At 42.9% G+C, this 24,656-nt stretch overlaps 1 protein-coding gene and 1 non-coding gene across 2 annotated transcripts in view; both read right to left on the bottom strand.

Annotated features, from left to right (window-relative positions):
• hs1bp3 (HCLS1 binding protein 3) overlaps window positions 1–18,868 on the bottom strand; it is a 117,983-nt gene extending 99,115 nt beyond the window's left edge. The window contains exons 1-2 of the mRNA XM_072251328.1: window positions 18,721–18,868; window positions 16,437–16,602 (exon numbers count right to left, since the gene is read on the bottom strand). Of these exons, the coding sequence (XP_072107429.1) occupies window positions 16,437–16,602; window positions 18,721–18,746 (192 nt within the window). The 5' untranslated portion in view covers window positions 18,747–18,868. The remainder of the gene's footprint in view (window positions 1–16,436; window positions 16,603–18,720) is intronic.
• A 187-nt stretch (window positions 18,869–19,055) lies between these two features.
• trnas-aga (transfer RNA serine (anticodon AGA)) lies at window positions 19,056–19,137 on the bottom strand. Its single transcript has one exon. It is a non-coding gene; the product is annotated as a tRNA-Ser (tRNA).
• Window positions 19,138–24,656: the final 5,519 nt, after the last annotated feature.

The raw sequence follows: 24,656 nt of genomic DNA, 5'->3' as shown, positions 1-24,656 counted from the left end.
ATGTTGAAGTTGTATAAGGCATTGTTGAAGTTTAATTTGGAGTACTGTGTACAGTCTTGCAAAAAAGATTGAAACTGTACAGAGAAAATTTACATGGATGTTGCTGGGACTGGAGTAACTGAGTTATAAGGAAAGATGAATAGGTTTGCTTAGAACTTTATTCCCTAGAACATAGAAGATTGCAGGGACATTTGATAGAGGTATACAAAATTATAAGGGGTATAGACAAGAGTAAATGCAAGCAGGCTTTTTCCAATGTAGTTGGGTGAGCCTACAACTAGAGGTCATGGGTTAAAACTAAAAGATACAGGAGCAGAATTAGGCCATTTGACCCTTCAAGTCTGCTCTGCCATATTAACGTGGCTGATCCAATTTAACTCTCAGGCCCAAACGCCTGCCTTCTCTCCATATCCCTTCAGGCACTGACCAATCAAGAATCTGTCGACCTTTGCCTTCAATATTCCTCAAGACATGGCCTCCATGGCCACCTGTGACAAAGAATTCCACAGATTCACCACTCTCTGGCTAAAGAAATTCCTCTTCATCTTCATTCTAAAAGAATGCCCCTCTATTCTGAGGCTGGGTCCTCTGGTCTTGCACTCTCCCACCATAGGAAACATCCTCTCCACATCCACTCTACCAAGGCCTTTCACCATTCGATAGGTTTCAATTAGGTCACTTCTTATTCTTCTGACTTCTTGTGAATAGAGGCCCAGAGCCATTAAATGCTCTTCACATGACAAGTATTCAATCCTGGAATAATTTTCACAACCCTCCTTTGAACCACCTCCAGTTTCAGCAAATCATTTCTAAGATAAGAGGCCCAAACATGCTCACAGTACTCCAAGTGAGGACTCACCAGTGCTTTATAAAGTTTCAACATTACATCCTTGTTTTCATATTCTAGTCATTTTGAAATGAATGCTAACATCACATTTGCTGAACTGGTAGATATAAAAGTATGGTGCATGTGTGCATGCATGTTTGTGTAAGGGACCAGCTATAGCATAACAAACAGGGCCACCGGTAGTGAAAGGTGGTTACTGATCATTCAGGATGCCAGAGAGGTACGTATATTCTCATTTGGGATATTGTATAGTAGTATACTTGTTTGAGAATGCCTGTGCGTTTTAAGAATAAGTTTGATACTTTGGGTAACAGACTTTTACATGAAAGGGAATACTACAGGCACGAGTTCAGTGACAAAGAAGTGAAGGACTGCAGAGTATATATTCTGTAGTTTCATGTATGTACTGTTTCGTTTCTAGCCATCTAATGTATCTTGCATTATGTGGGAATTAGTATGGAGATATATGAGGAAGAAGTTATATCTAAGTACATCAGTTGAGATGGTACCTACTGAAATCAGGCAACAGCAAGTCAAGAATCCTGCTGACCCCAGCCAGCCCTTAGGACTGACTGCCACCAGCAACAAGCCCTTCACCCACTTCCCCCCTCCATCCGGGGAGAAGCAGAGCATTTTGTCAGAGTTACCCTCACTTAAAGTGGTCTAAATGAGATCACTGGGTGCAAAGAAAAGGCTGGGAATATCAAGAACTGTGGCGCTTCTCTTCCTGACGAACTTAACGTTTCCTACTCAAGAATCAAACAGAAGAGAAGCGTCCCGCTCCCTCCGGATGAACCGGACCTGGTGGCATCGAGATCCATCGTCACCAAGGAGGATGTTAGAAGGGCCTTCCTGAAGATAAATCCAAGGAAGCCGATGGGCCCAGATGGTGTCCCGGGATAGGTTCTCTGGACCTGTGCAAGCGAGCTAGCTGGAGTGTTTGCTGACATCTTCAACTGCTCCTTGCTTCAGTCTAAGATCCCCTCGTGTTTTAAGAAGGCAACGATAATCCCAGTGCCGAAGAAGAGCAAGGTGGCATGCCTGAATGACTATCGACCTGTGGCTCTGACATCAATTGCTATGAAGTGCTTCGAGAGATTGGTTATGGCACACATCAACCACAGCCTACCAGTCAACCTCGACGCTTTGCAATTCGCCTACCGGAGCAACAGGTCAATGGCAGATGCCATCTCTCTGGACCTACATTCCTCCTTAGAACACCTGGAGAATAAAGATGCAGACATAAGGCTCCATTTCATTGACTACAGCTCTGCCTTTAATATCATCATTCCAAATAAACTGATTCCTAAGCTCTGGAACCTGGGCCTTAGCACTCAGATCTGCAGCTGGATCTTCAACTTCCTCACAGACAGGACCCAGGCTGTAAAAATAGGGGACAAGCTCACGTCTACAATCACTCTGAGCACCAGTGCCCCACAAGGCTGTGTACTCAGCCCCCTGCTGTACTCACTGTATAGCCAAGTTTCCATCAAACTCAATATATAAGTTTGCTGATGACACAACAATTGTAGGCTGTATCTCGGGTAACGATGAGTTTGAGTACAGAGAGGAAATTAAGAACCTGGTGGCATGGTGCGAAGACAATAACCTATCCCTCAACGTCAGCAAGACGAAGGAATTGGTTGTTGACTTCAGAAGGAGTAGCGGACAGCACGTCCCAATTTACATCGGTGGTGCACAAGTGGAACAGGTCAAAAGCTTTAAGTTCCTCGGGGTCAATATCACAAATGACCTGACCTGGTCCAACCAAGCAGAGTTTCCTGCCAAGAAGGCCCACCAGCGCCTTTACTTCCCGAGAAAACTAAAGAAATTTGGCCTGTCCCCTAAAACTCCCACTAATTTTTATAGGTGCACTGTAGAAAGCATTCTTCTAGGGTGCATCACAACCTGGTATGAAAGTTGTCCTGTCCAAGACCGAAAGAAGCTGCAGAAGATCGTGAACACAGTGCGGCACATCACACAAACCAATCTTCCGTCCTTGGACTCACTTTACACCACACGCTGTCGGAGAAGTGCTACCAGTATAATCACGGACACGACCCACCCAGCCAACAGACTTTTCGTCTCTCTTCCCTCTGGGAGAAGGTTCAGGAGCTTGAAGACTCGTACGGCCAGATTTGGGAACAGCTTCCTTCCAAGTGTGATAAGACTGCTGAAGAATCCTGACCCGGATCTGGGCGATACCCTCTAAATATCCGGACCTGCCTCTTGGTTTTTTTGCAGTACCTTACTTCCTATTTTTCTATTTTCTATTTATGATTTATAATTTAAATTTTTAATATTTACTCATTTTAACTATTTTTAGTATTTTTAATATTTAATATTTGTAATCTAGGGAGTGTGAAGCGCAGAATCAAATATCACTGTGATGATTGTATGTTCTAGTACCAATTGTTTGGCGACAATAAAGTATAAAGTTCGTTGCGGGAACTTTGAATTCATGCACAAGCTCAAAGTAATTACTGAAATTCTCCATATGCTTCAAAAATATATATGTGTATTGGTAAAAGTGAAATGCCCAAGGAATATGTGGGGCAGTATGGCCCAGGGAATGTACATGGGCAACAGGAATGCCAGTAATGAAAAGAGATTTTTTTTAAAAAAAGGAGGTGAAAATAACTGGGGATTAATAATCTAAGTGCCCTGGAGAACTAACAAGCCCGCCATGGATTACGCAGAACATAGACATGAAGCACATGAAGGATATTCAGGGTTGGACATCCCAGGGAGGGATGATCCAGTCTTCCTGAAAATGCTGAAGGCCTGAGCTCAGCCCACGAGGAAGTGTTAGAGTTGGGATAGCAGTGGGAATGACCTACCCAGCGATATCAATATGGGCTGGAGAAACGGATCATTGGAGGAGAAAGAAATGTCAAAAGTGGATACAGTGGATCTAGCTGCTGCAATGACACAGAGGACTTGGTTTGTGTGCCAGTATTCAGGGCACCTAGCAAGGAACTACATGAACAGACATAGAAAGGTGCAGGAGATGACTTGTTAAAGCCATAGCCTCTTAGGACATGGTTGAAGGCAGTTTCCAAAAAAGAAAGGTGTGAGCCATCCACAAAAACAGACAGAAATGACAACAGCACCCTCTCTGTCTGCTTTGACTACGAACAAGATTACAGAGCTAGTGAGGGCAGCATCCAGATCACAGAAACAGCTGGCAGCAGCCTCCACTGCCAGCACTAGACACCCACAGATGTACACCAAGGGTTTATTAGGATGCCAGCAATATTGTAAAGGTGTATAAGATGATGAGAGGCATTGATGATGTGGATAGCCAAAGGCCTCTTCCCGGGGCTGAAATGGCTAACACAAGGGGGCATAGTTTTAAGATGCTTGGAAATAGGTACCATAGGGATGTCAGGGTAAGTTTTCCACACAGAGTGGTGGGTGTGTGGAATACACTGCCAGTGGTGATGGTGGAAGTGGATACAATAGGGTCTTTTAAGAGCCTCTCAGATAGGTACAAGGAGCTTAGAAAAATAGAAGGATATGGGATAGCGGAATTCTTGGCAGTCTCTAAACTAGGTTACATGGTACAACATTGTGGGCCGAAGGGCCTGTAATGTGCTGTAAAATTCTATTTTCTAAGTAAAGTTAGTGGACACAGGGCCATTCGTGTCGATAACTGATCTATCCTTGCCCACTCCTGGAGAGGTGAAGTACATTTACAGAGCAGGGGGTGAATCATTGAGGGCAGAGGGAAGTCAGCCTTGGGTAATGGAGATTGAGTGGGGGCAGCTTCCTGTGGGTTTTTGGGTGTTCCCAAACAATCAGCATACACTCTTGGGGAAAGGTACACTAAGTAAAGTGGGTGCTATCATAGACTGAGGAAAGGGAGAAATAACATGGAGAAGACAGGAACAGCAAATATGTATGATCTCCAGAGCAAACAGCGAGAAACCGCAGCCCCAAGAATCCATGCAGAAGTTGTTAGAAATCTTAAGCTCTCTAGCAGGGTACCTGGCAATATGAATTATACAATTGAGACAACTCGGAAAGCACTTCAGAATAACTGAATGTGGCTTAGAATGAACAGTAGTAAATTGCTAACTTAACCAAGTTTGTCCCTTTGGGATATAGACTTTGGATCCCAGGGCAACAATCTAGACAGGGATTAATCAGATTACCAAACAAACTTTTCTTTTGAATTAATATAAAATGAGTGAGAGGATACAAGGATCTTAGTTTAGCAAATGTAATGATGTAGCCAGATTGTTAGGTTTTTCATTTTGTCTCATAAAATTGTTCAATTCAAATCAAATAATTTTACAGGTTAACAGTATAATATTAGCATCTGAACCCAGAAGAGCTGATGAGAGCACCAACGCATTGAAATTAGGATAAGAAGAGCCCAAGACTCCAAGATACAAGAGTAGAATTATGCCATTTGGTCCATCGAATCTCCTCCCCCATTTCATCATGGCTGATCCAATTTTCCTCTCAGCCCCAATCTCCTGCCTTCTCCCGGTATCCCTTTATGTGCAGACCAATCAAGAATCTATCAACATCTGCCTTAAATATACATACAGACTTGGCCACCACAGCTGCAGATATTCTCCTGTTTGTGTTTCAGCAGGTCAGGCAACATCAATGAGAAAGAATAAAGAGTTGACATTTCAGGTTTTGAGTACTGATGAAGGGTCTCGGCCAGAAACATCGACTCATAATTCCTTTCCATAAATACTGCCTGACCTGCTGACTTCCTCCAGTATTTTATGTGTGTTACAATGAGAATAGGGTGTATCGTTGGCAGTTCATGCCCTCTGGTGGCCACACCATAAAACAATTTCCAGAAGATACTAATCATTCAAACGTAGCTCATCTTCAAGATAGGTTGACGTCACTTCCATAAACAAGTTCAGAGGAGAACAAAATAATTGTTACTCTGGACCTCATGCAGCACAAATAAAAACTCAGTTAGATAAAGAACACAGTAATAAAAAAACAATAAATATAAATACATAACTTTTATACATGGATTGTATATCCGCAAGGTGACACTGAGAGGAAATGATAAAGGAGTGGTGCTGGGGAGATGTGATGGAGTGGGTTAGTAGGTATAGCTGTTGATCAGACTCACTACTTGGGGCAAGTAACTGTTTTTGAGTGGATGCTAAGTAGATTCCTCTCTAATGGGAGTGAGACAAACCATCCATGAACAGAGCAGGTGGGGTCCTTCATGATGTTACTGACCCTTTTCCAGCACTTTTCTCTATATACACTGATTCCAGTTAATTGACCACAAAACCACAAGATATAGGAGCAGAATTAGACCATTTGGCCCACCGAGTCTGCTCCACCATTTCATCATGGCTGATCCAATATTACTCTCAGCGCCAATCTCCTGCCTTCTCCCCATATCCATTCATGCCCTGCCCAATCATGAATCTTATCAACCTCTGCCTTAAATACACAAAGGCTTGACCTCCGCAGCTGCTTGTGGCAAAGAATTCCACAGACTTACCACTCTCTGGCTAAAGAAATTCTTCCTCATCTCTGTTCTAAAAAGACACCCCTCTATTCTGAGTCTGTGTCCTCTGGTCTTAGACTCTCCCACCATAGGAAACATCCTCTCTACATCCACTCTACCAAGACTTTCTCCATCGATAGGTTTCAATGAGATCACCCCTCATTCTTCTAAATTCTAGAGAATACAGGCCCAGTGCCATCAAGCGCTCTTCATATGACAAGCCATTCAATCCTGGAATCATTTTTGTGAACCTCCTTTGAACTCTCTCCAGTTTCAGCACATCTTTTCTAAGATAAGGGGCCTTAAACTGCTCACAATACGCCAAGTGAGGCCTCACCCATCCCTATAAAGTTTCAACATTACATCCTTGCTTTATATTCTAGTTCTCTTGAAATGACTGCTAACATTGCATTTGCCTTCCTCACCACATTCTCAACCTGAAATTTAATCTTTAGGGAATACTGCACAAGAACTCCCAAGTCCCTTTACACCTGTGTTTTTTGTATTTTTTTCTCCATTTAGAAAATAATCAACCCTTTCATTTCTTTTACCAACGTGCATGACCGTACACTTCCCCGACATTATATCCCATCTGCCATTTCTTTACCCATTCTCCTAATCTGTCCAAGTCATTTTGTAGCCCCTCTACTTCCTCAAAACTACCTGCCCCCACCTATTTTCATATCAGCTGCAAACTTTGCAACAAAGCCTTCGGTTCCATCATCCAAATCATTGACGTGCAATGTGAAAAGAATCAGTCCATTCTGTACAGGTCTCACCTTCCCTGGAAGAGAGCCCTATGCCTTCCTACACAAACTCCTTGGCCACATATTAAACTGTATAATCTTCCTAGTTCTAGTCTCACTAGCACGTGGCATGGATAGCAATCCTGGGATCACAGCCCTGGGGATCCTGCCCTTCAACTTACCACCTAACTCCCTGAACTCCCTACGTAGAGCCTCATCACTCGTCCTACCCACGTCCTTGACACCTACATGGACCATAACTTCCGGCCGTTCATCCTCCTATTTAAGGATGCTGAGGATGCGATCCAAGATATCCCAGACCACGGTACCTGGGAGGCAATGTACCATCCGGGGATCTTGTTCTTGCCCACAGAACCTCCTGTCCATTCGCCTAACTAACGAATTCACTATCACCACCATGTGCCTCTTCCCCCAGCTTCCCTTCTTAGTCAGAGGCAGACTCAATGGCAGAGACCCAACCATTGTGACCTTCCTCTGCTAGGTCATCTCCTCGACAATATCCAAAGTAATATACCTGTTGTTGAGAGGGATGGCCACAGGGGTACCCTGCACTAGCTTCTTTCTTAACTAGGACACATCTGGATCAGTACATTTTGGCCCAATTAAGTGGCTGCCCCAATTAGCTGAAGTTTCATGAAAATAGTTAAAGGTATATTAGAAAAAAAAGACCAACTACCATTGAACTGAGTAATAACTTATGAATTTCAATTAAATACAGAACAAATTGGAACACTACCAATACCTCTATAGTGCTATAAAACTGTAGTAGTTCCTAACAGGGGGAAGTTATCTGCTGTGTTCTTTTGATTGACTGTAAATAAACAACTACTGCAGATAATAGATTGCCTTCATATAATGCTTTAAACAACTGCATCCTCCAAATGTTAATTTTCATTGTAACATTCAAGATGATTTTAGATACCTTCAAATTCTTCGTAATTCCTAAATGAAGTCATGAAATTGTTTCATTTTCTGCTGTTTCTAGCATCTCCATTCCTGAATGCTTGAAACCACAGTGAGCAAAACATTCCGCACAGTTTCGTCAACTATCAGTGACAAAAATCATTGCTTTTTGAACACAAACACATGCAGCTACTTAAAAACTGATCGCACTAAGCACAGTGTAGCGTCTGACGGCCAGGCAATTGCTAGTGACTGACACTAGTTCAAAACCACTCGGCGAAAGTCTCCTGCCCAAATTAAGCGGCACAGTGTCCCAGATAAACAAGGTGAACACCGGCTACTTTCTTGATTTAGGTTTTGTTCTTTAACTGTGTCCCAAATAAACAGCTACCCCAATTAACTGATGGCCATATGCTCCCCTAAGTATGTACAGTCATGGCAGAAAAACCAAGCAACATAATTGCTCAGCATCAGATTCATTAAAACAGTGACATGAACAAAGTGATGGACTGAGACAGACGATACATTTCACAAACAAAGGAAAATCCGCAGATGCTGGAAATCAAAGTAATACACACGAAAAGCTGGAGGAAGTCAGGAGGCTAGGCAGCATCTATGGAAACAAGTAAACAGTCTGCGTTTCGGACCGAGACCTTTCATCAAGAAGAAACTGATGAAGGGTTTCTGCCCAAAACATCTACTGCTCATTCTTTTCTATATATGCTGCCTGGCTTGTTGAGTTCCTCCAGCATTTTGTATGTATTATAGATGATACATTTCCTGATTTGTACTTTATGAAAAAGAATGAAAAGTTTTGAGTAAAAGATGAATAGTATTATGGGATACAAATTGATTTAGGTTTTCCCAAATCAATCTTGCTTTAATAGATCACATCACCACCCAACACTGACAGTGTGTTTAATTCTAAGTTTATTTAAGGATATTTATGTTTGCTGATGACACCAGTGTTGTTGGAATCTCTCACTCAATGTCAGCAAAACCCAAGAGGTGATTATTGACTGGAGAAGGAAGAAGCCATAGGTCCAAGAACCAGTCCTCATTAGGGGATCAGAGATGGAAAGGGTCAATAACTCTAAATTCCTTACTGCCACCACATCAGAGGCACAAAATACCCTGCAGTTGCTGGGGTCAGAGCAACATGCACAACATGCTGGAGGAATTCAGCAGATCAGGCAGTATCTGTGGAAACGAACAGTCAATGTTTCGTCAGGACTGTAGAGGGAGGGAGCAGAGGCCCTATAAAGAAGGTGGGGGGGAGGGTGGGAAGGAGAAGGCCGGTAGGTTCCAGGTGAAAAACCAGTAAGGGGAAAGATCAAGGGGTGGGGGAGGGGAAGCAGGGAGGGGATAGGCAGGAAAGGTGAAGAAGGAATAGGGGAATGCACAACAGGTAGTAGAAGGAGGCGGAACCATGACAGGTGATAGGCAGCTGGGGGAGGGGGCAGAGTGAAACTGGGATGGGGGAAGGGAGGGGGAGGGAATCACCAGAAGTTACCATTGACTGTTCATTTCCATGGATGCTGCCTGACCTGTTGAGTTCCTCCAGCGTGTTGTGTGTGTTACCACATCAGAGGATCTATCCTCGGACCAGCACACAAGTGCCATCACAAAGGCGGCACAACAGAACCTATATTTTCTTAGAAGTTTATGTAGACTTGGCATGTCATCCAAAACTTTGACAACTTCTGTAGATGCTCAGAATCTGACTGATTGTATCAAGGACTGATATAGAGACAATAATGCCCAGGAATGGAAAATCTACAAAAGGTGATGGAAGCATCCAGTCCTTCACAGATAAAGCTGTTCCCATCATTGAGCACACTTATATGGAGCAGTGCCACAAGAAAGCAGCATCCATCATCAATCCAGGCCATGCGGTCTTCTCGCTACTACCATTGGGCAGGAAGTACAGGAGGCTCAGGTCCCACTCCACCAGGTTCAGGAACAATTATTATCCTACAGTCATCAGGCTCCTGACCCAGCATGAAAAACTTCACTCACCTCAGCACTGAATTGACTCTACATCCTATTGACTCATTTCCAAGGACTCTACCACTCATGTTCCCACATTATTTATTTACATTTTTTATTTATTGTTGGTACAATTTGTCTTCTTTTGCACATTGGATGTTTGTCAATCTATGTATATACACTCTTTCATGAACTATGATATTTTGTTATTTTCCTGTAAATGCCTCTGAGAAAATGCATCTCAAAGTAGCAAATGGTGACATGTATTTACTTTGAACTTTTGAATTCTAAATAGCAGGTTACATCACGATTTTCCTGTACCTTCCATCTTATCTGTCACATCAAACAGCTTATTAAACATTCATTTCTGATAAACCACAATTTCTTCTGAACACTGCAAAAAACTGAAGCTACGTTTTTTGATTCCCCCACCACAAAACTTATTCTAGCCATTAATTATATTTGTGTAGATAGCACCGGCTTTGGATTGAACCAGAATGCCGTAGGGCCCAGACCAGTTTTCAGGACTTGGTCTCTCCATCAAAAAGATAGCATACTTCCACCCACCTGCTGCCAAGATCCACACTTATATTCTTGTTACCTGCAGATTTGACTGTTTTAATAATCACCTGGCTTGTCTTTATAATCTTCAAAATCTCTGCTGCCTTTTAATTTTTCCCTCACCAAGTCTCAATGACCCAGTGATGACTAACACTATATTCCAGTTATTTTACAAAACTATAAAAGTTTATTTACACAGCAAATACACAAAGTACTCACATTCAGTATTTACAAGACAGTGAAAAAATTCAAATTAAATATGATTAACACAGTCAATTCCCTGGGGGGGGGGGGGCACCGCTCCCAGAAATCCCCCATTGTGCCTGCATGCTCCCTCTCCAAGAGCACAACCGCATTCTCAGAAGAGGAGCAGGCTGTCGGCCTTCGACTTACTGCCGCCTGACCCGTGAATGGCCATCTTGGCCAGGCCCAGGAGGGAGCCCACCAGTAGATCCTCCTTGCCACTTGCTCCCTCCCCTACTGGATGCCTGTATACAAGGATCGTGGGGCTGAATTGCAGCCAGAACCTGAGCAGCAGCCCCTTCAGATACTCAAACAGGGGCCGCAACCTCTCACACCCCATATAAGCGTGGTACACTCATACCTCCCAGCCACAAAACGAACAGGTGGATGGGGTGTCAGTGAACTTGCTTAAAAACCTTTTGCACGGTATTGCCCTATGTAGCACCTTCCACCCCGGGTCCCCTGTAAACAGGAAAGGGCCCCTCCATAACGAGATTTCCACTGGGGACCTCCTCCGCTGCCAGATGGTAAAACATACCGCCAAGGTGAGAATAATTGGCAGACGAAGACAAGGAAGTGAAAGGTGTGCAGGAAATGCCCATACAAGAAACACTTTGAAGCATCACAGAAGGGCACAGTGGGACCCTCTCCTGCGTGGTATCCTGAGGACTAGGTCCGACGAGCACTTCCGGCCCATCAGGTGACGGTGTAGCCAGAACCCCTCCAACTTCCCCGAACCCCTTCCACACCCACCGTGATAGGATGGGGACCAGTTCCCCTCGCAGCTAGAGCGCCGTTCCCCCAACAGTGCGAGAGCACCCTGTCTGGATAGGGCTAGACCCCATACCCTCACCAGCTCTCAGAGGCAGCTCCCCCAGAGCGGCATGGCTTATGTAGTGGCCACAGTACAGGTATCTCTGCAGGGTCCTGAGGTGGAGAGCCGCCAGCTTCTTCTGGCTCCTGGAGATAAAAGCAGTGGGCGGGACTAAAGTAGGCAGCTGGTCCCATATCATGGAGGTGACCAGCTGATATATAACTAACGCCCTTCCGCGGTATGAGATTGCATGAAGGAGGCCTGACCAGAGTCCCAGCAGGGCAGAGATTTTTGTCTCCAAATCCCACCAGTTCACTGGCCAGGCTCTTCTGTCGAGCTCAGGTAGACCCCTAAGTAGAGGAAGTGCGTGGTGCTCCATGCAAAGAGTCTCAACCTCTCTGGTAGGGAGTCCACCTGCCACTGACCCACCAAGAGGCCTGCACACTTTTCCTAATTGACCCTTGCAGAGGACACGTCTGAGGAGATCTGCTGGTAGTCTCACATCCCCTGCAAGTCAACAGGGTCAGTGACCATGAGGAAGACGTCATCAGTGTAAGCCAAAAGGTTCGGCTCCATGTCTTGTTCGCGTAGAACCAAACCCGTTAACTTCTTAAGGGGAAGGCAGAGGAATACAGACATCCCACCTCTCCCGGAAGTTCCGGGAGTCTCCCGCATATCGATAGTGGCTCCCTGACGCCCAGAAATTATATACAATGTCCCGGAAATAGAGTTTTTTTGAGCGGGAGAGGGAGAAGAACAGCAAGCCTCCTGATTGGTCTCTCTTCATGCTAAGAGTGGTCCCCAACCATCTGGCCGCAAGGAAACAATATGACTTGGCGATATGAAATGATATGAGTCAGCTGCACCTTTCCTCATTCCCTGTCACGCACTGTTGAACTTGAACGGACGCGAGGTCATCAGTGACCCAAGACATGCAAAGGAATGGGTCTGTGACCCATCTGTGAATATCTCCGGTGAATCATCCATGTCAGTGCAGGAAAAAGATCAACTCCTTGAGTTTGCGTATGATGCTGAGCTGAAAAGTATGTTTGACATAACATCTCTGCCGGCATTCTGGATCAAAGTCAAGGCTGAATATCCCGAGGTAGCCACGAAAGCACTGAAAACATTGCTTCCATTTCCAACATCATATCACTGCGAAGTGGAGTTTTCTGCAATGGATGCAATGAAAACTACATTGCGGAATAGACTGGACATAAGGAACCCCCTTTGAGTATCGCTGTCTCCAATCACCCTTCGATGGGACCGTGTTGTTGCAAGAAAACAAGCCCAGGGCTCCCAATGATTCAGCGATATTGGTGTGTTGCAATGATTTTATATGTTCATATCAGGAAAATATGCGCTGTGCGTTTAATATCCAAATGTTACTTAAAATGTTATGATGCTATTAACTTATAAGCGACTTATAATTCAGTGGTCCCCAACCTCTGGGCCGTGAAGAATACAGCGGTGGCCGGAACGCACCCAGCACATCTTTAAGAAAAAAGCCGAAATAAACGAGCTAATTAATTAGATGCCCGGCACGTAAATGTCGGGCAAGATCAGAGGTGATTGCCAATTTCATCGTCTCTGATCTGGGCTGACATTTACATGCCAGGTGGCACCTAATCAATTAGCTTGTTTATTTCAGCTTTTTTCTTAAAGATGTGCTGGGTGTGTTCTGGCTTCTGCTGCATTCTTCGCGGCCCGGAGGTTTGGGACCACTGTATAATTGACTTATCACTATATTCATGTGAGGAAAATAGGCGCTGTGCGTTTAATATTAAATTCGTTAGGTAAACCCCTTTAGAAACGAAATTGAGTGTATTAGTTACTTACAAGTGAGTTATAGTTGACGTATCACCTATATTCCGGTTGCGTTTAACACCCCCCAACACCCCACCCCCCCGGGGTCGGCCGGTCCACAAAAATATTGTCAATATTAAACCGGTCCACAGTGCAAAACAGGTTGGGGACCCCGATTTAAACTAGCTGGCTAGCTGCCAAGGAACTATGCTATTGATGTCCTACGTTATGAGGCCAAACTCCCCGTAGACTTGCTTAAAGTTGTAATAGAATAAACATGATAATATAAGTACATACTTTAATGTCACATTTGCTGTATATACCCAACTTGGTTTACAGATTAGACAAAATCACCAAAGTATTACATACACCCTTGGAGGTTGACAGGGGGGCGGGGGTGCTACCTCCCTGAAATGGTGGTGCTACCTCCCTGAAATGAGTTTCTGCAGGGTGGGATGTCTGGGAATAGTTCCACGCAAAGAGAAAACAACCGCCACAACATTGTCCACCCCTGACGCCCCACTGTCCCAAAGCACGAGGGTGTTGTCAAGGACCCATTAACTTTAACAAGACACTCCACAGCAGTGTACAGCAGTTGGACATGGGCTACAGTCCTACAGAGTCCTATTTAAGTCTCATCATAGTCTAAGGCAACCCCATTTTTGTAACCCTTGTATGATTCTGAACATGCACGTTCATTAAACATTCGCTCTTTCTCTAGGAAGCCTTTTGCCTTCAGTCTACACTCCACAAGCTGTAGTCAGGCTTTAGTTCCAAGAAACTCACAGGCCGGCAGACATTTTCCAAGAACACATACACCCTTTATCAGTGTTTCATCAGCTCAAAAAAAATAACTAACACAGTGACATAGTACTGTGAAATCCTAAGTGGATAGTCATTTCTAAAATAGAAATGTTAGATTCTAAAATAGAGAAGTAATCATGAGTAACACACACTACGGCCTAAAACACTGACTGCTTATTCCTCTCCATAGGTGTTGCCTGACCTGCGGAGTTTCTCCAGCATTTTGTTTGTATTACACTGCATTTTCAGCATCTGCAGAATCTCTTGTGTTTAGAGAAATAATCTTACCTGCATTTAATGGGAAAATCTACAGCACAGCTTTAATTAGAGTACAAACAAGCGATTTGGCCTCTTGAGGAGGAGAGTTAAAGAACACAGATATATCATAAAAAAACTGCAGAGAAGAGAAATATTTTACTTTAATTTCAAATGAACTGCCTGAAGTTGTGATTTTGAGAGGTTAAGTAGTAATTTGCAAAAAGATCATCTAAAAACTATTTCTAAAAAACAAAATGTTTGCAGAACAGGGAGGTTGTGGGAAACTAAGAGTGATCTTGTAAAGCAGGCGTCCCCGATCTCTTTTGCACCGCGGACCGGTTTAATATTGACAATATTCTTGCGGACTGGCCGAATGGGGGGGGGGGGGGTGGTGTTAATCACGACTGGAATATAGGTGATAAGTCAACTGTAAGTCACTTATAAGTGGCTAATACACTCAATTTCATTTCTAAAAGGGTTTATCTAACGAATTTAATATTAAACACACAGCGCCTCTTTTCCTCGCATGAATATAGTGATAAGTCAATTATAAATCACTTATAAGTCAATAGCATCATAACACTTTAAGTACAATGTAAAGAGTATGTACTTGCAGAATGTGTCTAATAACCTCATTCGGTGCTTTATGATCCTACAAGCAAAGCAAACATAGCAGCTGCATCCATCAGGTGGCGTAAATGAGTAAAAGGTGCACTTCGGGGAAGTTCAGTGACCCATTACTCCTGGAGTAAAGAACAAAACCTTTACTCGCCCTGGACTTTCATGGCAGTACCAAAACCTAGAAGTTGTCATGTTTTAAAGCGAAAAAAAATGTACTTGAATTTACAGAGGCAGAAATTTTCCCTACATCCATCATCATTAAGTCACAAATCTGTCTTACATACAGTTTTATGTGACACAGATTTAGTATAGATGGCTCTGACAGACAAAAGGGCCTATTCCTGCACTGTAAGATGATACAACTCCATGACAAATTCTAAGAACATAGCAATAGGAGCAATGGATGCTAGTGTTGCTGTGACTTGTTCTGTTGTTTCATTTGACACAACAGGCCTCAAAAGCGCTTTCCTGTCAGTTTCCCATTACCCATCCTTTTGCCATAGCACACATCCCACCCTGCAAAAGCTCATTTCAGGGAGGTAGCACCATCAATTTGCGGGAGACTCCCGGAACTTCCGGGAGAGGTGGGATGCCTGCAATAGAGTAGCTCCGTAGCAGCTAGCCAGCCAGTTTAAATAACGTTAGCTATGCTAATGAACGAATGACACCTGTTAAACTCACCTCAACATGTCTTTTACAGTCTTAACCCACCATGGACAATAGAAAAGTCACTGTTGCAAACAGTGCAGCAAGCAACACTGTCATTATTTTTGACCTCGATTAGGCAGGGGTACACTTTAGTGTAGTCTGGGGTGACGTACGTTTTATATTTTCTTTTTTTTTCAGAACACTCTGCCATGGTGTGCGCGCTCGCTCTCTCTCTCGCTCTCTCTTCCACTCTCGCTCTCTCAATAAAAATCAATTTCCGAGATATTGTATATAATTTGCGGGCATCAATATGCGGAAGACTCCTGGAACTTCCGGGAGAGGTTGGATGTCTGCCATAGTACAAACACTTACATACATAAAGAATAACTTAGCAGTAATCAGCATGTGTCCATCTCAAAGTAATTATTAAGTTCTTAAAAATAAGGGAATGTGAAATTCAGTGGCTGTGGGGAAGCTGAGTGAATCTACATCTAGTGTGACAACAATCAGGTTACTCACATGACATTTATAAAGATACGGTCAAATATCATTAAAGCTTTTAAAACTCATTCTCGTTAACTGAATTATACATTGCTTTTTATCCTAATTGATCATTCCACACATTTAAAAGAGAAATCTTAATAGATGGGTTGTGAATTTTTCTTCTTCACTTACCACAAACTGGATAACATCTTTAGGCTTGTGCTTTGTGTTCTTGAAGGAGGCCAGGTGGGTGACAACAACAATTTGATACTCCACATGGCCAGACATCATTTTCCCATGGATCTCCTGGTACTCTGGGACTGACAGGTCTATTCCAGTAGTCGCATTCTGGATTGTTCTACCATGAAAATAAAATTACAATTATGGATTCATTGTCAAAACCAATTAAGGATATCACTTTAAAAAGACTCCTCATATTGTGTTGTGTAGATATTATATCACACTATTCAAGGCATTTTCAGCAGGAGGATAAGTTATTGTTAAGAACCACAGAATGGCATACACTACAGTATAGTTCAATGCAGTTGCTGAAAGTAACCCCCTTCCAATATTATATCAATAGTTGAAGGTACTACAGTATTAAATGCAGTTTTTACCTTAATACAAACCAACTGCAATAAACTGTGTGAGCGAAGCATTGCTCACGTACCTGATAAGACTTTATTGCTTTGAAAAATTACCCCAAACATCAGGAATTTTTCACTAATTTTTTTTGAAGACTAATAGTATTTTTGCTTTTGAAAATTGCAATGTATCCACTGGTGCAGGCAGTTGTATACTGGATGCTCTTACCCAGTTATTTAGATAGCAAAAACTGTGTCGTTAAGAATACCCCAGCTCTGTGGGAACTGAATTCTGTGGAATCCACAGGCTTGTCTGTTGTAACGTTTATGTCTTGCTCTGTATTGCTGCCACAAGACAACAGATTTCACTCCGTACTCTCTATCAGCGATAATAAACCTGATTCAGATTCAAACATAGGTGGGGCAACTGGTCCTTGACAAGGTGGCTAGGGGGATATTATACTACTTGCACATGGCCTCCTTGTATTTCCATCATATACTCCACTTGCACAGTTCCTTCCTGACAGTTTCTGCTCCCTTGTGAGAAGTCTTAGGGAATAGATGAGCCCATGAAGATATAGCAACTTTTCAAGGGGACTTTCAGAATGTTCCTACAGCATTTTTTCCGACTCTTCGAAACCTGTAAGTGCGCAAAAGCTCCAGCCTCCAGAGTCTGATGTCATGGACAAGGATGATGTGGTCCACCAACCTAACCTGGTTGATGCATGGAATGCTGCCACAGGGAGGATGTTCACATTGGCCTGCCAATCTTGCCAATGGAATTTGAGGATTTAGAAGGGAAAGTGCAGGAGGCACTTCTCCAGCTCTTTGACGTGCACACTGTAGCTTAGCCACATCTCTGATGCATTTAGGAGGATAGGGATTACTGATGTTTGGCACATCACAAATTTGGGTTTGAATTCTTGCTCTCCGAATTTTCTTCTCAGTTGGCCAACGCCTAGCATAGTGGAAGTGCTAGTGGATCCATCATCTGTATCTACGTTTGCTGATTGGTGGCTCTAAAGATGAGCAATTTATCTCAGTTCTCCACAAGCCTGGTTCTGCACCTTCACCATCCATAGGGCAGATTGGTAGGTCTGGTCTGTGTCTTCCAAATTGTGCAGTCAAGGCTCCTGCTCTCACTCACACACACAACGAAACAACCAATATAATGGCATAACCAATCCTCTCATCCCCACATTTAATTCTAGCACTTTCCCCTTCTTTCTCAGTCCTGAAGAGGAGTCTCTGCCTGAAACATCGCCTTTGTATTAATTTCCATAGATGCTGCCTGACCTGCTGAGTTCCTCCAGAATTTTGTGTGTGTTGCTTTCTATTTTCAGCATCTGCAGACTTTCTCGTGTTTATAAGTAATAATAATCATCATATAAAGTCAGATTAAGATAGGAGTGGCAAGGGACTTCTTTCCAAGGTCAGCTTAAAATTTGATTGAAAATTTCCAGTTTATTCATGCACTAATATTAAGTTCACGTTGTAAAAACTCACAAAGGGAAAGATTGCCTCAATACAAACCCTAGAAGATTACCCCCTACTGTAGAAATGTGGCATTTTCATGTTAATCTTCCGGCCTTAACGACTGGAGAGTATTGCTGAACAGAGTTGTTATGCACAGTGGCGCAGACGTCCAATAGCAAAACAACGTTCAGTTCGCCAAATATATGGAGAAATGACAAACATATTTCTCCATCCCGGTGGTAAACTTCGATGAGTGCTTTGAAACTGTATTAAGGCCTCACAATATTAATCGATTATCTGGATCAGATACGAAAAGTGACGAAAACGAGAGGTGTGGAGGCTTTCCTCTCGGAGGAACGCTGGCGGTGTAGGGCGGAATCCAGCGAAGGCGGCGAAATGCCTCCCATTACCCCTACCTGGATGTGATCAGCCCCTCGGGCATGTTGTCGGTGAACTACAGGAACAAGAAGGGAGAATTTCACTGCGGCTGCCGAGCGGCGCTGAAAGAGATTCCGCTGTAGCTCCGCTGCCTGCGAAAGTCACGGGACACTGGAAGTAGCCAACGAAGCCCAGCCCATTCGAGGGCGGAAAGTCGGGGCATCTGCACCCAGACACTTAAAAGCAGGAAATCCATTACAAAAATAACTGATGGTCATTAACTAATGGCCGCGATATAGGCAAGATGAAGCATTTAATGTGACGCGTTTGTCTTTGATTCTTAGAAAAACATAAGTTGTTAATAAAATGTAACCGTAGTCGGCAGGATTCGAACCTGCGCGGGGAGACCCCAATGGATTTCTAGTCCATCGCCTTAACCACTCGGCCACGACTACTTGGCAACTGCACTTGCCACTGAAAGGTCTTCCGCTGGATCTACGATACCTGACAACATTAGTTTTACTTTTCAGAAATAGTTTGTCTCTCACCTGTCAGCTTGTCTGTGAATTCGGAAATTGCAGGGACTGCGCCTAGTCATTAACCAGTTCTGCTCGACCTTATCTCAATTATTTTTGAGATTAATTTCAAGATTACTTCCTTGTTATAATGTTTGCCTTTATCAAGGCATCATTATGACTCTTAGAACCCTGCTTGATACGCTGTTAGTACAAATTAAATTATCTTCATCCATTTTTTGTAGTTTTTAGATAAAATTATCCATACAATTGAATAAAATTATCATTACCCAAAATATATTATTTTTTATTAAGAAGAAGAAAATGCATTGAGGACCATAAGATATAGGAGCAGAATTATGCCATTTGGCCCATCAAGTCTGCTCTGCCATTCAATCATGGCTGGTCCTTTTTTTCTCCTCCTCAACCCCATTTCCCAACCTTCTCCCTGTGACCTTTGATACCATGTCCAATCAATCTCTTCCTTAAATGGGCCAAAAGGCATACTCCTGCATGGTCTTATGGTAAATACACCCAACTACCTGGCTTTCACAGCTGCACGTGGCAACAATTCCACAAATTCACCACCCTCTGGCTAAAGAAATTTCTCCACATCTCTCTTTTGAATGAATGCCCCTCTATCCTGAGGCTGTGTCTTCTTGTCCCAGACTCTCCCACCATGGGAAACATCCTTTCCACATATACTCTGTCTAGTCCTTTCAACATTCAAAGGATTTCAATGAGATCCCTTCTCATTCCAGCAAGTACAGACTCAGAGCCATCAAACGTTCCTCATATCATAACCTTTTCATTCCTGGAATCATCCTTGTGAACTTCCTCCAGAACCTCTCCAATGCCAGCACATCTCTTCTAAGATAAGGAGCCCAAAATTGTACACAATACTCCCGATGAAGCCTCACCAGTGCCTCACAAAGATTCAGCATCACATCCCTGCTCTTGTATTCTAGACCTCTTGAAATGAATGCTAATATTGCATTTGCCTTTCACCACTGATTCAACCTGCAAGTTAACCTTTAGGGTGCTCTGCACAAGGATTCCCAAGTCCCTTTGCAGCTCTGATTTTTGGATTTTCTCCCCATTTGGAAAATAGTCTGCACATTTATTTCTACTACCAAATTGCATGACCTTTTCCAACATTATATTTGATTTTCCCATTCTCCTAATCTGTATAAATCCTTCTGCATCTTACCTGTTTCCTCAACACTACCTGCTCCTCCACCAATCTTTGTATCATCTGCAAACTTGGCAACAACTTGACATCATGTAAATCATTTCTATACAGAATAAAAAGAAGCGGTCCCAACACCGACCCCTGCGGAACACCATTAGTCACCGGCAGCGGAGCAAACAGGGATCTTTTATTCCCACTCATTGGCTTGTTCTGGAGCTGCTCCGGCCTATGGTCAGGCCACACTTAGATCCCCTCCAGTTCGCCTACCAACCCCGACTAGGAGTTGAGGATGCCATCGTCTACCTGCTGAACCATGTCTACGCCCACCTGGACAAGCCAGCGAGCACTGTGAGGGTCACGTTTTTTGACTTCTCCAGTGCATTCAACACCATCCGCCCTGCTCTGCTGGGGGAGAAGCTGACAGCGATGCAGGTGGATGCTTTCCTGGTGCCATGGATTCTTGATTACCTGACTGGCAGACCACAGTACGTGTGCTTGCAACACTGTGTGTCCGACAGAGTGATCAGCAGCACTGGGGCTCCACAGGGGACTGTCTTGTCTCCCTTTCTCTTCACCATTTACACCTCGGACTTCAACTACTGCACAGAGTCTTGTCATCTTCAGAAGTTTTCTGGTGTCTCTGCCATAGTTGGATGCATCAGCAAGGAAGATGAAGCTGAGTACAGGGCTATGGTAGGAAACTTTGTCACATGGTGTGAGCAGAATTATCTGCAGCTTAATGTGAAAAAGACTAAGGAGCTGGTGGTAGACCTGAGAAGAGCTAAGGTACCGGTGACCCCTGTTTCCATCCAGGGGGGTCAGTGTGGACATGGTGGAGGATTACAAATTCCTGGGGATACAAATTGACAATAAACTGGACTAGTCAAAGAACACTGAGGCTGTCTACAAGAAGGGTCAGAGCCGCCTCTATTTCCTGAGGAGACTGAGGTCCTTTAACGTCTGCTGGACGATGCTGAGGATGTTCTACGAGTCTGTGGTGGCCAGTGCGATCATGTTTGCTGTTGTGTGCTGGGGCAGCAGGCTGAGGGTAGCAGACACCGACAGAATCAACAAACTCATTCGTAAGGCTCGTGATGTTGTGGGGATGGAACTGAACTCTCTGATGGTGGTGTCTGAAAAGAGGATGCTGTCCAAGTTGCATGCCATCTTGGACAATGTCTCCCATCCACTACATAATGTACTGGTTGGGCACAGGAGTACATTCAGCCAGAGACTCATTCCACCGCGTTGCAACACAGAGCGTCGTAGGAAGTCATTCCTACCTGTGGCCATCAAACTTTACAACTCCTCCCTTGGAGGGTCAGACACCCTGAGCCAATAGGCTGGTCCTGGACTTATTTCCTGGCATAATTTACATATTACTATTTAACTATTTATGGTTTCATTACTATTTAATTATTTATGGTGCAACTGTAACAAAAACCAATTTCCCCCAGGATCAATAAAGTATGACTATGGCTTCTTCCAATCAGCCAATGCTCTAACCATCTTGGTAACTTTCCTGCAATACTACAGGCTTTTAACTTGGTAATCAGCCTCATGTGTAGCACCTCATCAAAGGCCTTCTGAAAGTATAAATGTACAGCATCCACTGCATCCCCTTTATCTATCCTACTTGTAATCTCCTCAAAGAATTCCAACAGGTTCATCAGGCAGGATTTTCCCTTAAGGAAACCATGTTGACTTTGTCCTATCTTGTCTTGTGTCACCAAGTACTCCTTAACAATCTTCCCAACCACTGAAGTCAGGCTAACTGGTCTATAATTTCCTTTCTGCTGCCTTTCTCCTTTATTAAAGAGTGGAGTGACATTCTCTATTTTCCAGTCCTCCGACACCATGCCAGAGTCCAATGATTTTTGAAAGATCATTACTAATGCCACCACAATCACTAATACGAGGTCTTTCAGAACCCTCGGGTGCAGTTCATCTGGTCCATGTGACTTCTGTACTTTTAGGTCTTTCAGCTTTTTGAGCACCTTCTCCCTTGTAATAGTAACTGCACCCACTTCTCTTCCCTCACACACTACAACATCTGGCACACTGCTAGTGTCTTCCACAGTGAAGACTGATGCAAAGTACTCATTTAGTTCATCTGCCATCTCCTCATCCCCCATTATTATTTCTCCTGCCTCATTTTCTAGCGGTCCTATATCCACTCTCATCTCTCTTTTATTTTTTTTACATCCTTGAACAAACTTTTACAATGCACTTCGGTATTATTTGCTAGCTTGCTTTTATATGTCATCTTTTCCCTTCTAATGATTCATTTAGTTGTTCTCTGTAGGTTTTTAAAAACTTCCCAATCCTTTTTGCTTTCTTGTATGCCCTCTCTCTTGTTTTCACATTCGCTTTGACTTCCCTCGTCAGCCAAGACCCTTCTTCAGGACAGGTATTTAAAAGTCAGGTTTGTTTGAATCTCATAATTTGCTATCCATTTAAGGTAACGGACCTTGGAACACAGAATATAATAAAACTGTTACCTTTAAAATTTGGAGTAAGTTTCATATGTATTTATATGATGTAAAATCTTCTATGGAATATTAACAAATACAATTAATAATAGTTCTAGTTGAATATTCAATAAGCAGGATGGTGTTTATTAATAGACATCTTTGTGACTACATTGAAGAGGAGTGGTTTTATTGTACTGTGTGTGGGGAAAAATCACGTGCTCATTCTACAGACTAGAATCATCAGTTTATTCTCATTTATCTATTGTGCTTTAATAATTTACACCCATGTCAGAAACATGATCTTTATGGTAGCTGATCTTTTTTTTAATGGAGCTGTTAATAAGCCTTAAAACTGGGCTAGAATTTGATGTCCAGTTTATGTTGTGAAGGAACCACCTGCAGCTCTGTGCAGAATCATTAAAGTGCCAAAATTATTAATCTGTATTTACCAACAGTTTTCTGAATGAACTTCAGCAGCAGAGACTACTAATCACAAACAAGAGAAAATCTGCAAATGCTAGAAATCCAAGCAACAGACACAAAATGCTAGAGGAACTCAGCAGGCCAGGGAGCATCCATGGAAAAAAGTACAGTCAACGTTTCGGGCCGAGACCCTTCATCAGATGAAGGGTTGTGATGAAAGGTCTCAGCCTGAAATGTCGACTGTTTATTCTTTTCCACAGATGCTTCCTGGCCTGCTGAGTTCCTCCAGCACTTTGTATGTGTTGAGTGGTGTATCAAGTTGTGGCAAGAATAGCATCTCTATTCATTTGAATAGAGAGGAATTCATTTAATAATTATGTGAGTGTTTTTATTGAATTAGTTGTTAAGTAATTAACAACTAATTTTAGTAGAACACACATTTTCTCATTTGTTTGATTTTATTTTATAAAAACGCAACCAGCTTTGAAATATTTTATTGAAGGACTTTTGCAGAGAAGATAATAGTAGAAAATGTTCTCATAACTTTTGAAAGGAAAGTTACTAAATCAAGAGGATTTAAAGGTACTATGGTGAAATCAAATTTACCAACTAGTTTTGGATTAAGAAACAAAATAATACATTGAAACAAATTGGAACGACTGTGATAGAGCAGGACACATTTTAGGATGCTGAGCTGTTAGAAAATTCACACTCAATTGGTGTCCATAACAAAAGCAGAGGTTCACCAGCAGCAGCCTAGCGTTGCCTTGGGTGGTATTTAAGGGAGAAAAAAACTTTGAGAGAAAGAAGGAAACGAATATTAGAATAGACACGATTAAATGGAGCAGGATGGCTCTTATGGAAGGGGAGAAGGAGGCAGTTCCCCTTTTGCGGAGTGAATGTATGTAGAGCACAAGTAACCCGAATGACTTTTTCCCAATTATGACAAGAAGCTTAATGACTTGATATAATCATCAAACACAACTTGTTAGCTGATATCAGTTAATTAAACCAAAAAGGGTTACTGTTTGTCCCAATATGCAAGTAATAATCCATGAGATAGAAATATATGAAGAAAGGGACAGGATCGACCCTTTGGTTCCTCAGGGCTCTTTTACCATTTAATGAAATCAAATTTATTTACTACCCTGTGCTGTATATTTGCCCTTGCCCTATATCCATTAATGCCTTTGGTTGCCTTTTAATATTTAAGATGAACCACTGTTGCAAGGTTAATTGCTATTCAAGGAAGAGAGTTACAAACCTCTACCATCCCTGCATTGAAATATTTCATAAGTGTAGCCCTGAGCCCCTAATTCTTGGTTAAAGACCCTCACTCTTGGTTTTTCCAACTGGAAATAACAGATGTT

The sequence above is a fragment of the Mobula birostris genome, chromosome 2, assembly GCF_030028105.1.
Source record: "Mobula birostris isolate sMobBir1 chromosome 2, sMobBir1.hap1, whole genome shotgun sequence".
Classification (NCBI taxonomy): Eukaryota; Metazoa; Chordata; class Chondrichthyes; order Myliobatiformes; family Myliobatidae; genus Mobula; species Mobula birostris.
The sequence above is the reverse complement of the archived record's forward strand: the minus strand, read 5'-3'. Positions and strand labels throughout refer to the sequence as shown.